Source organism: Solea senegalensis, linkage group LG5 (assembly GCF_019176455.1).
Source record: "Solea senegalensis isolate Sse05_10M linkage group LG5, IFAPA_SoseM_1, whole genome shotgun sequence".
Taxonomy (NCBI): domain Eukaryota; kingdom Metazoa; phylum Chordata; class Actinopteri; order Pleuronectiformes; family Soleidae; genus Solea; species Solea senegalensis.
In genome coordinates this window covers 25,989,616-26,002,408 of record NC_058025.1, presented here as the reverse complement: position 1 = coordinate 26,002,408, position 12,793 = coordinate 25,989,616, and the positions used below count along the sequence as shown (strand labels likewise).

General features: G+C 43.8%; 1 protein-coding gene across 2 annotated transcripts; it reads right to left on the bottom strand.

Moving 5' to 3' along the window:
* Window positions 1-1,213: 1,213 nt before the first annotated feature.
* Window positions 1,214-11,495, bottom strand: angptl2b (angiopoietin-like 2b). 2 transcript variants are annotated; one of them, XM_044025426.1, is made up of 5 exons: window positions 10,996-11,495; window positions 5,813-6,710; window positions 3,268-3,461; window positions 1,934-2,204; window positions 1,214-1,839 (listed from the first exon to the last, which is right to left on the bottom strand). In XM_044025426.1, exons 2-5 carry the CDS (start codon window positions 6,684-6,686, stop codon window positions 1,640-1,642), a joined length of 1,539 nt encoding a protein of 512 aa, XP_043881361.1. In that variant the 5' UTR covers window positions 6,687-6,710; window positions 10,996-11,495; the 3' UTR covers window positions 1,214-1,639. The 2 variants fall into 2 exon arrangements, with proteins under 2 accessions (XP_043881361.1, XP_043881362.1); XM_044025427.1 differs by lacking the exon at window positions 10,996-11,495 and adding an exon at window positions 9,554-9,789.
* Between the last annotated feature and the right edge of the window lie 1,298 nt (window positions 11,496-12,793).

Below are 12,793 nucleotides of genomic sequence, written 5' to 3'. Positions count from 1 at the left end.
TCAGAGCAACTGCGTGACACTGTGCAAATTAGTTCAATTGTCAGAAGGTACCATCGTGATGCGCCGGTCCACCCAGAAACCCGCGAGCCCCCGTGGTCGGCCGGGTTCTGGGTGGACTGCTTTTTGTTTAGATCTAAATCTTTCTCTACAGTATACATGTATTCATGCATGTGTTCTTTTTTCTTTTCTTGTCCAATTCAAATATCCACATAGTTTGGCATAGATTGTTTATTTTGTCAAATTATTGTGCTTTAAGTGAGACCCCCTGATCATTGTAGTTCTATAATAAGATATTTAAAGCTTAAAGGAATACTTCACCAATTTGATTTTAGCTTTGTATTACTAGAATAGGGGTATTTTTTAATAATCAGATTTTATTTCCTTTTCTGAATTTACATATCAACAAAGCATACATCATTAAGTAGTGGTGTGAGCTCCGGGAGAAAATGAATAAGCACAATTCAAATAAAGTAGAAAATGGAAAGAAAAGAAAAATCCTTGTACCTGGATTATTTCACTTAGATCCTTAGGCAGATAATCCATTAGAGGCCGCCATATGTCCATAAAAGTGTTGTCATTTCCTTTTTAATTTGGCACTTAGTCATTCCATAGGAAAAACTCTAAAAATGGCTTTGTACCACTGAGTTACAGTGGGAGGTTTCTCACTAATCCAATTAAATAATATACATTTTCTGGCCAAAAACAAGAGTTTATTGAGTCATTTTGATCTTTTCACATCCATAACTCTATTCAAAGGTGGCAGCCCCAATAGAACCTGGCCGGATCTTTACATATCTTGTGTTTAAATATTGCTGTCACTTGCTTAGATACTTTGATATTCTTGGTCAGCTCCAGAAGCAGTGTATATATGTATGTCCCACTTGTTAACTTACATTTGAGGCACAATGGTGATCTGTTGGGGTCGAGGGGTAGTATTCTTTTGCTTCCCAACCTCAGTTTCTCCTGAGTCCAGAAATATCTTCATTCTTTTTTGTCACGTAACAAAGAAAATAATGAAGATATTTCTCAACTCAGGGGAAACACAATCTGTCGAAAATACTTGCCCTATTCTAATAATACAAAGCTAAATGCTAATTGGTGCAAATCAGTTACGCTAACAGGAGCAAAGATGGAGGACACTGTTTACATTCTGGGAATGAGGTCCCGCCCCCCCTACAAGTGGGTCTAAAAAGTGCGGAATTAGCGTTGCAGTTTCGAGCCTCGGCCCAAGGATCGGACCAAGTGTCACTGGTGGGCATGTAAGTAAAAAAGAATGCAGATATTTCTGCAAACTGAGGTTGGGAAGCACAGTTTTTCAAAAATAGTAGCCCTTCTTGTAATACAAAGCTAAATGCTAATCGTGAAGTATTTCAAGGATTGCTAAATGTGTGGGTTGTTGGTCTGCTTTGAATTAGGTGTGAGTTTTAAAAGTTTCCTGACCCGAGCATCACTAAGGTACCAGAATTTCAGTCTGATGGTTCGATATTGCACTTTCAAAAACGATCCGTCTTTGTCGCCTGTCTTCGCCTGGTGCCGCGTAAACAAAGGAGATCGTGTTTGCTTAGATGTTCACTGCTGCCATGTTGTTGTTGTTTTTTTTTTAGTGAGAGATACAGTACAGTGTCTGTTCAGAGGACGCTTAGTGGAAGGTGTTTGGGTTCGGACGGATCATCATGATCACTTTCTTGAGCGAGTAGGCTCCTCCTCTGAACTCCGCCCAGTAGACTCCATCTTGGTATCTGCTGCGGTAGTGTCCTCCTCTGTACCAAACGCCATTCAAGTTTGAATGCGCGCAAGAGTTGTACCACCAGCCTCCCTTCTGGTAGTGGGCACAATTGCCTACGAAACATAAATTAAAAATAAATACAGTGGTTAGAAAAGGCAGCATGCATTGTAATCATTCCCATAATTGGCCAGTTATTGAGGTTTTTACCTGTATAAGCGTCATGGTCTCTGTCTAGTGTTGTGAACTGTTTTCCGTTATGCCAGGTCAGAGAGTCGCCGGCGTTGCCGTGGTAGCGGCCCACCCTTAACTTGTAGAAGTCGGCCTCGGGCTCCACTCTAAAGCTGGCGTACTCGGCGAATACCTTCCTGCCAGACCAGTCCTCCAGCGTGACCAGCAGCTTGTAGTTTGCCTGGTTTGTCAGCCAGTAGATGTTCTCCAGGCCCAGCCAGTACTCTCCATCGATATTGCCAAAACCTTGCTGTGAATTGCAGTGATGAGAAGAACACTATCAGATTCAGGAGCGTTACGAAATAGTTCTTGAATCCTCGCTGCAAAGCTTTGCCCGGGCAGTTATTGTGAATGTGTGGATAATTTAGTGTCATTGCTCGTTCTCTGGAGGTAATTAGGAGTTTGGCTCCTCTGTGGGGTTGTTAATTGTGAAGGAACACTATTATTATAAATGGACCCACTGAGTGTAGTTTACAGCTTGTGTTGAGCATCCACATTTATATTATTATTTTGTTGATTAAAAACACAGCCGGAGAGTGCATGCAGTCATTCGACCCTGCTTTGTTCTGCTTGTGGTCTCCACTGCCCTACACATGCTTTGAGTCATGGAAACACCCCATTGGACGTGTTTACACATGCTATTTCAGATCTCATGTGGTTTAAAGGTTTTTGTAAAAATCATGGAAATGTCTCCATTGTTGCCCTCAGCTAAGATTTAATCAGGACCCTTGTTAAACTTCTGGCCTGTAAACAACAGATTACCAATGAACTGCTTTTTCCACCAGAACCAGCAACTAGGCATTTAAGATTTGTTTTCTCTTTTGGCTCCTCCCTCTCTATGCCACGGATTAGGGCCACATAGGAAACAGATATTTGAGTTCTGACTTTAAACTCAGAATTTCTGAGAATTTCTGACTTTAAACTCAGAATTCTAACTTTAAACTCAGAATTCTAACTTTAAACTCAGAATTCTAACTTTAAACTCAGAATTCTAACTTTAAACTGAGAATTCTGACTTTATTCTTAGAATTCCTAAAGTCAGAATTCTGAGTTTAAAGTCAGAACTCATATTTTTTTTCTGTGTGGCCCTAATCCTCTACCGTACTATGACCTTCCTGACACAACCCTCATTTTTATCTGGGTGATTTTGCTCTACAGTCATTTTAGAAAGACTAACTGATGAAATTCATGGGTTCATGATTGCTGTGGAACTAGTAACTGCCTTGTCATAAGTTAACATCTGGTTAGTCTCTAAGCAACGTTAGAGAAATCCAGACCATGAAGTTCCTGGATTTGGCGTGAGACTGTCGCACCTTGTACGTCTCCCAGTTCCTGAAAAAATTGACGGAGCCATCCACCCTCCTTTGGATCACGGTCCAGCCTCCGGGGTCATGTCTCTGGTCACACCACACCTGCATAAGCCGGTTGGCGTTTGCTGGCTTCACCAGGTACATGCCGCTGCCAGTGTGGCCGTCTTCCAGAGCATGCAGGCAATCTTTAAATGGACCTGGAGCAAGAGAAAGCATATGGGGGACTGTCACATTTCTTAATTGGAGACACAACCGCAAAGCAAATGTACAAAACATTGAGTCGTAATACAAGAGGACAAGAACCACTCTACCCCCAATCTACTCCCACAACTGCAGGTACATTCCGTCATACACGGCATCCCAAATAAAGGGAAACTAGGTTTTCAACCAAACAGTGGGAATAAATGAAGTTTTTTTTTTTTTTTTAAATTGCAAATCCATTTGCTTACCACAGCATATCAAAAAGGGGAAAAAAAGCCAGTGACACAAAGAGCTGTTATGCTCTGCCATGTAGGGAACCCCAGTTCTCATCAGAGGGTTTCATTTCAACAGTAGAAATTGACTTTGGCTGCTACTCTCATAAGGGAAATGGCTGCCGGCTGCGCGGCCAAAAGCAACACAGGCGTGATGGCAGAGGGAGTCCTGCTGAAATGGGAGCACAAACTTTTGTTCGTCTGTGGTACTTTACGCTGCAGGATTATTATTTTGGTTACTTTCAATTTATTTTAAATCATACTAACTCTATTTTCAACGGAAACATATCCCATAAGGCCATAAAGGGAAAAAAAAAATAGCTGGTGTTTTCAGGGGCCACACGGAACATTTGTCAAAAAAAGGGTTTATAGCAATTTTAGCAAAGAATCAAATTGGCCAAACATACACCATATTTTTCCACTTTAATTTGACATTATAATCAAATCCAGACAGCAGAGTTGGACGTTCAAGAGAGGTGCAAAAGTTAAATCCCACACCAACAGACAAGAACATGTGGCGTTTTAGGTAGTGTCAACAATTACAGTGGTCGACATGACGTCACTTGACTATACTATAGTACCTGTTTGCATATGAACAGTGGGGACATTCGCTCAGGAAGTGACGTACAGACGTACCCAAATCAGATGAGAGCTGTTGAAAGTCGGCTTCATTGACAGAGAGTTCATGGGCCGTAGGAAAATTTAAAAAAGGGCCGTACCCGGGTAACCCGTGGGCTGCTAGTGGAATAGGCTTGCCCTTGTTTGATTATTGATAACCGTGTATTATAACCATTGGATTTTGTGCGGGGTCACGAGAGGTTCACTGGGATTTGTAGTGAAACATAATTTTGCCTCCGTCATTATGATTTCATTCCAACCCCAAAATACATGTGGAAAAACACTTGTGGAGTAACTAGTGGCTCTGGCGCTTCAATTGGCTGTGACGGTGTTTAAAACCTAAAGATGTCACACTCGTGTGGTTTGCCAGCTGGCACGGAGTACATGGTGTTTACTGTATAGCACATGCAAACGAAAGAAGTGAATAGGGAGTCCCACAAAGGGTGCAGTAAAAGAAGACCAACCAGAGGTCTGAAGGTTGATTTTTGTTTTTATGAAATCACTGTGAATTATCCGTCTCTTGGCCCACCCTCAGCCATCCATTTACTCTCAGGAATGTCTCTGTTGTGCAGATACAGGCCAGGGAGCTGCCCTGCTTTGCCCTTCTCTGTTCTGCCTGATAAAGCCTGATGCTTTGGTGGAACATTTGACGGATTCTTGCTCGGTGGAACAAATGACATCACTGGCTGCCGGTATCTCTTTGTGTTCCTACATTTCCCCTCCCCTCTTCCACAGACTCTGCCCCTCTGTGTTCCTCCTTCAGGTTTTTCTCTTCTGCCCTCTATCCCTGTGTTGTGTGTGTGTGTGTGTGTGTAGAGCTCTGTTCATGCTAATGTTTTATGTAACATTCGGGGTGTTCGTTGCGTGGCTGCATGGAGGGAATTGCCTCTGTTCAAATATTCCACACAAAAGCTATCATTCACATGCAGCCTAGTGGAAATGGCAGACAGTAACACAACATGTCAATGGAAAAAGCTCCCAGTAGTCGGGAATGGTTGCTGTAGTGTCTTTTTCTTTTTTTCCAACATTTTAAAATCCATTTTTTTCTGAAAGGAAAAACACAGCAATTAGATCATTAAGTGGAGCTGACACCACAAAACGGCCTTTGGAAGCTTTAATATAAAGCTTATGTTCAAGTGCCCCATGAGCTTGGATGCAGCTATCTGTTTATGTTGTTTACTCTGCTAATGTGCTTTGTGTGGGCCGAACGTGGCAATTAGATAATATGCATCTCAAAAGGCAGCGGACAACAGCATTTCTGTTCTCACGTAGAGCTTTTGCTCCGGGAATATGTGGGAAATTGGCTCAGAAGAATGGGTGCTTGATGTTGTCTTGTGATTAATGATTGAGAGCTTCACAGTTGTTGGCTCAGACACACAACCCCTTTGTCCGCAGTGGCAACTGGTTTGTTTGGTGCGAAGGCATAAAGGTTCATATTGAACTTGGTTTTGACTCACCAGAGGGCTTGTCGGTGGTGGATGGGCTGTGTGTGCCGGTGGGCATCGTTGGAAGAGGCGGGGACTTTTGGTCGCTCTGGATCTCGTTGCTGATTGGGTTGGTAATTCGTGGAAGGACGGGCGGCTGATAGGGCTTGTTAAGAGGTGGCGATGGCGGAGGTGGCGGTTGAGGCCTCGGCTGTGGCACAGGCGCACGGCGAGGCTGAGGGCGAGTCTGGCACTGTTCCTCCATCAGGGCAATGAGAGTGGTTTGGTTCGTGGCCAAAGAAGCCAAATGCTGGTACTTGTGCTCAAGATCTTTGTATCGACTGGTGAGATGCTGCATCTCGGATGTTTGGTTTAAGATCTTGTTCTCCATCTGGGCCAATTCTAGGGCATTGTCTCTCTTTCTGATGATCTCATGGAGCAGCTGCATGTACAGCTGAGTGACCCTGGAGTTCATGTTTCGACTTTCCTTCCGTAGAAGCTTGACCTCGTTGACGATTCCTCCGTCCACCTCCACCAACTGTTGCAGGGTCTCGATCTGCCTCTTTTGTTTCTGTAGTTCCACGTTTAGAAGCTCCAACTCCTGTTTGTTGACCCGGTTCTCCGGCATAGCCTCAGGCTCCTTGGAGTTGACACAGATGGCTCCAGTCACTTTTTGCTGAGGCACAATGAACGTATAGGAGCATTTGTCCTGCTGCTGGTCAGCGGCAGCACGCTTGCCCCTCCCAGCGTAGAGGAACTCTCTCTCTAAATCATCTTCGCTGCTCTCAAATACTTGGGTCCTCTCCCTGGCATGGCTGCTCTCCGATGGACTCCCCTGAATCTGCAGGACACCACAAGCTAGTCCATAAATGAGGAGCCCCAGCAGGACCATCAAAGGGGACTCCATGAGTTTGTGTCCAACTCACAAAACCTGAGGGAATGGATAGGAAAATTGAGAACATGATTTTGTTGTAATGAAAAACTTTACTGAATGCTCATTATAAGAAGTCAGCATCATTACACAACCTTTTTCTAGAATTTAGAGCTCATAGGGATTGAGTTTCTTTCATTTTGACAGGGAATCAGTGTAGTTCTTCAGACCTGAAGGAGGTCTGTGAGGAGGAGTAGGCGTGTACGAAGGCCTCAAGGTCATTACACTGCCCAAAAATATGGTCTATGGTCCTTTATTCTGTTCTTCTTTCCAATACATGCTGTTTGAAAGTTCTAATTCTATCCCCTGACCCTTTGAAAAACCCCTGATCTTTTGAGTCATCTGCCGTATATTGCTGGTAGGGGAGGGTGTTAAGCTAAGTTTGCTGTGTTCGGGTTCTCTTGAACAGCAAATGCCACTGCTTGTGCCTGACACAAAGCAACACGCCTATCTGCTCCCTCAGCAGGCCCAGACGTCGGTGATTCAGATGGAAAATCTGAATCACAAGCAGATTCTATTCATGGATCTGATTTGAATATTGATTGCGTTGCACTGGCCTTGCCAATAACCCTTAGCAAAATGAGGAATAATTTATATCTGTCTTTGTTTCTGATTGGACTGTAAGTCTGAAAGCTTAACCATCATAAATGCCGATGAGCCTAGCTAAGGATGTTATGTAACTGTCTGATTAAATATTCCACATATTGTTGGGGATCATATTCTGTCTTGCAGTCTCTTTTCCACCTGGTCTAAAATAAATGTGATGTTTAGCTGAAGGATTAGTGTAGACAAGTGTTGAGGAACCGCTCGGTGCTGAGGAGAATGTGACTCCTGTGTAGGGATAACGCGGCCTTGAACTCTCGGGGGCACCGTTTTTGAAACCTGCTGCTGTATTAGATTACAGATGCGTAGCACATCTTCAGAGCGATGAGCAGCCTGTCGAATCAGAGCAAAGCTTTATTGGCTTGATGTTTTTTTTGAAAAAATGCACATCTTACAGCGGCTTTTCCTCACACATTTGCCGTTATTTATCTCTTTGGGAGAGAGACCGAACCACATGACGTCCAGAAACAAACTGGGTAAGAGAGCTGAAACGTTTTTTTGTTCTGGCGTTCTTCTGCCAGCACATTAGCTTTGAGATATGGAGAAGAGAAAGGCAGTGCACTCCTTGTCCCTGGCACTTTCAGCTCTTTCTGGCTTTATCTGAATAGAATGTGTAAACACTTCATCTTATTGGAGCACACTCTACCCTGTTGGCCTTCTTGGCATTATACTTTTCCTTGCCAGAAGGAAACACACACATATTTGTATCAGGAAAAAGTCAGATCCTTATACCCGAGTTCTCAAAACAGTATCTAAATCTTGTACTGGAATATAAATCCAGATCCTTAATGATTCTGATCCCGCTAACAAAGCCAGGGTGTATGACATCACTTCAGCAAATGGTAATGGATGCAAATTATGTCCAATAGTTTTCACAACATGCAAATAAATTGTTCTCCCCTGTCCCTACTGAATGAGTCTGAAGGAAATTACTGATGCTATCTATCAAGCAAGCTTTCCTTTGTAATGTTCTGATGACTGTAGTTGGCAAGCGGCTCCTGTGGTTTCTGACCCTGGAACATGAGCTCGGTCTCTGAGAAATCCTGCAGTCTCCCCCTGCTGCTGAGGAGCACCACGGTGGACGTCGTTAGCCTGGAATCTCCTGCTTTAGGCTTCACCACACTTCAAAGCTGAGGGGAAAATGTTTGCAGCCTGTGATGGTGTGTGTCTGTGTGTGTGTGCGTGCGTGCACTGCATGTGCCCGTCCGTAAAAGAGCTTTTTGGCTTTTTGGTCAATGTGTGTGTTTAAATAACAACACTTGTTGGGCTCAGTCTCCCAGGGACCGGAGAGAGTCCCATCTGCCCCGACATAGACAGCCTGTTATTAACCCATCCGCTGTCTGCCAGAGGGAACAACAGACGGGCGCCTCCTCCGACAGCCCCCGCAGCTCATGATTGTCCTCACATCAGTTCACTTTAACAAGCTGCTATTGTCCAGCCAATCGCTGTAATGATTAACTGGTGTTTGTCATGTACTTGTGGCAAATTGGAAGTGAGAGGAGGGAAATGGTAAACGTTCATATTTCCTGCAGCAATGGAATCAAGCCTTTCAAAGTAGATGCAGACAGTTCGTACAGGTGAGCGTGTTGTTGCTTACTTCAAAACTGTACTACCGCACATGTGGCTCGCACACCTTGTGGACATGACACCCGGCATCCGGTCTTCGCGACCCCCATGTAGCAGCTTCTCAAGACCATGAAAAGTGAAGGTTAACCCTGCTAACATGAACAGCACATCCCCTTATTTAGCTGCTTTACTCCGTGTGTATCCAGTGTTGGGATCCTCTGTTTTTTAGGTTGCTTTACAGGAAGCACTGTTGAATTATAAATGGTGTATTATTTCTGCAGATGAATGTCAAAAGCGGTGAATTATTATATAAAAGTCAATTTTAGTAGTCCTAACTACAATACATCTGAAACTCATTTGACTTGCATGAATATGGGCCGCACCTGCATCGCATCCTAATTGCTACGACATCACTGCTGAAATGCCACTCTAGGATTCAATACTGTGCTGTAGGAAGTAAAATTTTAGGCCTATATTATCCTCACGGTATGAAACGGGTAAGAAAATAATGGTTGGCCAGAGGTAAGACAATGACACAAGTATCTTGAATTAAATTTAAGTAGACAAAGCTGATTCCTCCTTTTTAAAACCTCCAAAAAACTAAGGCACTGAGTGTGGAACTCTTAAAACTGAGATGGGAGACAAATCATTGATTGGCAGCTCCTCTTACGTACGTTCTTCGTGCCTGATTCACAGCTGAATATTTTGGTTTTATCGTCGTCAGGTGGTCTGTGTTCACACAGATGTGGACGCGTTAGGCAGGTGCAGCAGGTCGGTCAGAATGTCTCTGGCCAGTGTTCAGTGTTGAACTCCAGCCTTTTTGGACAAAGGTGGGCAGACCTGGCTCAGACTTTTCTGTGGTCTTGCTCCCCAGCCCCTCTCATTTCAGCACGCGCGTGGCATTCCTCGCATTCTTCGTCACCTCATTAGACGGAACTGTCGCACACACACACACACACACACACACACACACAGTCAGCGGTGGTGGCAGTAAGTGAGCGCTGCACCCACCCAGACACACGACCATTACTCCCCTCATCCCCGCTGCACCTTTAAGAAGTACTGGACCATACTGACCCACTTCGTTCCCAATGGTCCTACTTTCTGGTTGAACGCATCATCATCAACCACCGCAGGAGAGAACACTTCTACAAAGCACTTCATTTGTCAGTAGCCAGAATAAATTAGTTCCAAATTATTCCAAATTAGTGCCAGCTCCACTGGGAACCAGTTGATGTCCCGCTCGACACCTGATATGTGTTGGATCCGAGTCAAATTCAACTTGCTCATGGTAATCTGCCTGATTGCTTTAGCTCGAGGGTGAACTCATTCTGTCCTCAAGCATGTTATTCTTGTGAGTGCCTAACAACACTTTGGAACATAATTAATCTCAAGTAGCAGCTGAGTTTTTCTTTTTGACTCTCCGTTAGGTTTCATCCGGTCCCTCTTGCTGCTCGGTGTGTCTGTTCCTCACTCGTGTGCTGACTCAGACAGGGAAGCGGGGGGTCTCGGAAATGGTTTCGATAAGTTCCAGCACGCTACCTCAAAGCTGCTTTATCCAAACACTAGCCTGGCAACGGAAACAAAGATGGGATTCATTTGCCTGCTTCCCTGATCTCTTGAGCCCAGGGGAAACATCCTGAAGCCACTTTATCTTTCATTCTTTTTCACAACTAAATGTCACGTTTTAGGGTAGGCAGGTAAAACTCGTCATCTAGACACCCTGCAGATCTGCATCTCATCTTTACATCTTTAGCGTCTTAGTAACGAAGCATTCAGCATAGCACTCCAGGATCCTCATGCTCCCAAGTAAACTCTCCCCAACCAAGTCTGTCTGAGTCATCCATACCCATTGGCAAAAAAAACAGTGAGTCAGATCATGGATGCTCCATGGAAACTGATTAATTCAAGATTCGAAGGCACTGATTATGTAAAGTGCAGCAGTTTAAGAGTTGGAATGGCAAAATGACATGATTGCGCCACCATCATCAGAAATGTTACAAACAAGTTGTATCTCATGAAGAGAGCGAGCATTTCTCACATAACATGAATGACGGGTGCACGGGAATAAGGCAGTGAATAATACAGAGAAATTCAAAAGTTGCACAGTGCTTACGAAATAAGCGTCGACTAGAATTGATGAAGCTCCCTCAGTTGCCTTGTGCGCCTGCCAATGATGATCAAAGTCTCTCCTGGTAGTGAATCATCCCCAAGTGTGAAAGCTGCACCCCAGCGTCCTTTCTGTAGCGTGCACAGCTATAGTTACTCACTCTTTGTCACTTGAGTCTGTTTCCACCAGTGAAGAGGTTAAAAAAAAAAAAAAAATTGTTATTGAAAGACCTTCATTATTAGCCCAAAAGCAGCAGAAACTCTCCGGCAAACATTGAGAAGATTGTTCCCCAAAATCCACTTGGAAAAGTTGGAACACTTTCAAGAGTTAACTGGTAACTTTAGTTGAGCGGTGGAGGTAGTTTCCTGATAAATGGTGAGAGTCCGAGGCAGGTTGTATTTTGCCTGTGGCCAGTTAAGAGAGGACTGTCACTTTTCTGTGGGTTGAATCCATCACTTCTGCCTCACAGCTCCAAGAGGCTGTCTCTCTCAGCTACACCTCTCTCTCTCTTTCTCTCTCTCTCTCTCCCACCCACCCTCCTTGGTGCCTTTTAAATGATGAGAAATACTCTCGCAGTGTTTCAGTAGGCAGACAAATTGAGCTCAGAGCCTCCCCCTCGCCCTTAAAATGAACACATTCTTGTTTAAAGCAACAGCCTGCCTCCTCCACCCCTCCTCCTTCCTCATGGTACAAAAGGGATCCACAAGCACACACACAGTTCTCAAATTTCCGACCCCCTGCCCCCTGGACACCAGTTTGCCACTATTTCTGGCCTGGGCTGCTCGGACCTGCTGGTGAGGGGACAGCATTGATGTTGCACTGATCAGATGCTAATTAGCCATGAATGAACACTTGTCCTGAGAGACAGGGAAAGACGCTGACAGATAGGAAGCAGATCCAGGTGTTTGTCTTAGACTAGGGCTGAGTGAGTGACCGCTGACCCTGGGTTACAGACGGGAGGTGAGATCCCTGCAACTACGTCATACTGAGGATACTAAATGTGAATACTTTCGGGTTTCTTTGCTCCTTAAAGCAAAGAAATGCATCAAACTGAATTGTTTTGATTTGAGGACATCCTCATTTCCAGGTTTGATGAACATTTTTTGACATTTTGCGGATCAAACAGTTTGTTGAATCAACAGAATAATTGACAGATTTGTCAATTTTGAAACGGAAATGACTTCAAAACCAAAGCTGGACTTATTTCCTCCTGTGTTGGTGGACAAGCGGATATCAAAGTTCCCCTGTGTGGATATTTTCAAATTGGAATTTGAAGCAAAACATTATGAATAGCTGTTTGCAAAGGCTAAGGCTCATTCTTGTATTAGAACCGTATGTTCCTGTTGAAGAAAATGATGATGACAATTATTGTTCATGAATTATGGCCCAGCCTAATGTCTAATTACAAAATAATTTTCTAGAGTCAAGCAGCTTTAAAAAAAAAGAGAAAAAAAGTCTGCTCTTTCACCCATTTAAATTAAATGGGATATATATAATTTTGTACAATTATGTTTCCGAAATAAGGAAATACACTCGCACCTGGTGCTACACACACGCACAGTAGCTGTTCCATCGTCTGTTTTATTTTTGCAAACATTGAACCCGTTTGATTTCCGTGTGTCAGAATAAAACCGATGGAGATTGAAAGTGAGTCATCACTTGATGAGAGGAGATGACAAGGCCACAATAACAGACTGTGAAAACGTTGTGTTTTTAAATATCCACCAACAAAGAGAATGAGAAAGCTGAAATTCCCCGTCCAGGAGAAAGTTACTCACAAAGGCATAACTTCCTCTCCACTTCC

Coding starts and splice junctions, on each gene's coding strand:
- angptl2b (XM_044025426.1), bottom strand. CDS start 6,686: ATGGAGTCCCCTTTGATGGTCCTGCTGGGGCTCCTCATTTATGGACTA. Junction 3,462..5,812: donor CACCACCGACAAGCCCTCTG/GTGAGTCAAAAC, acceptor CTCTTGCTCCAG/GTCCATTTAAAGATTGCCTG. Junction 2,205..3,267: donor GGAACTGGGAGACGTACAAG/GTGCGACAGTCT, acceptor TGCAATTCACAG/CAAGGTTTTGGCAATATCGA.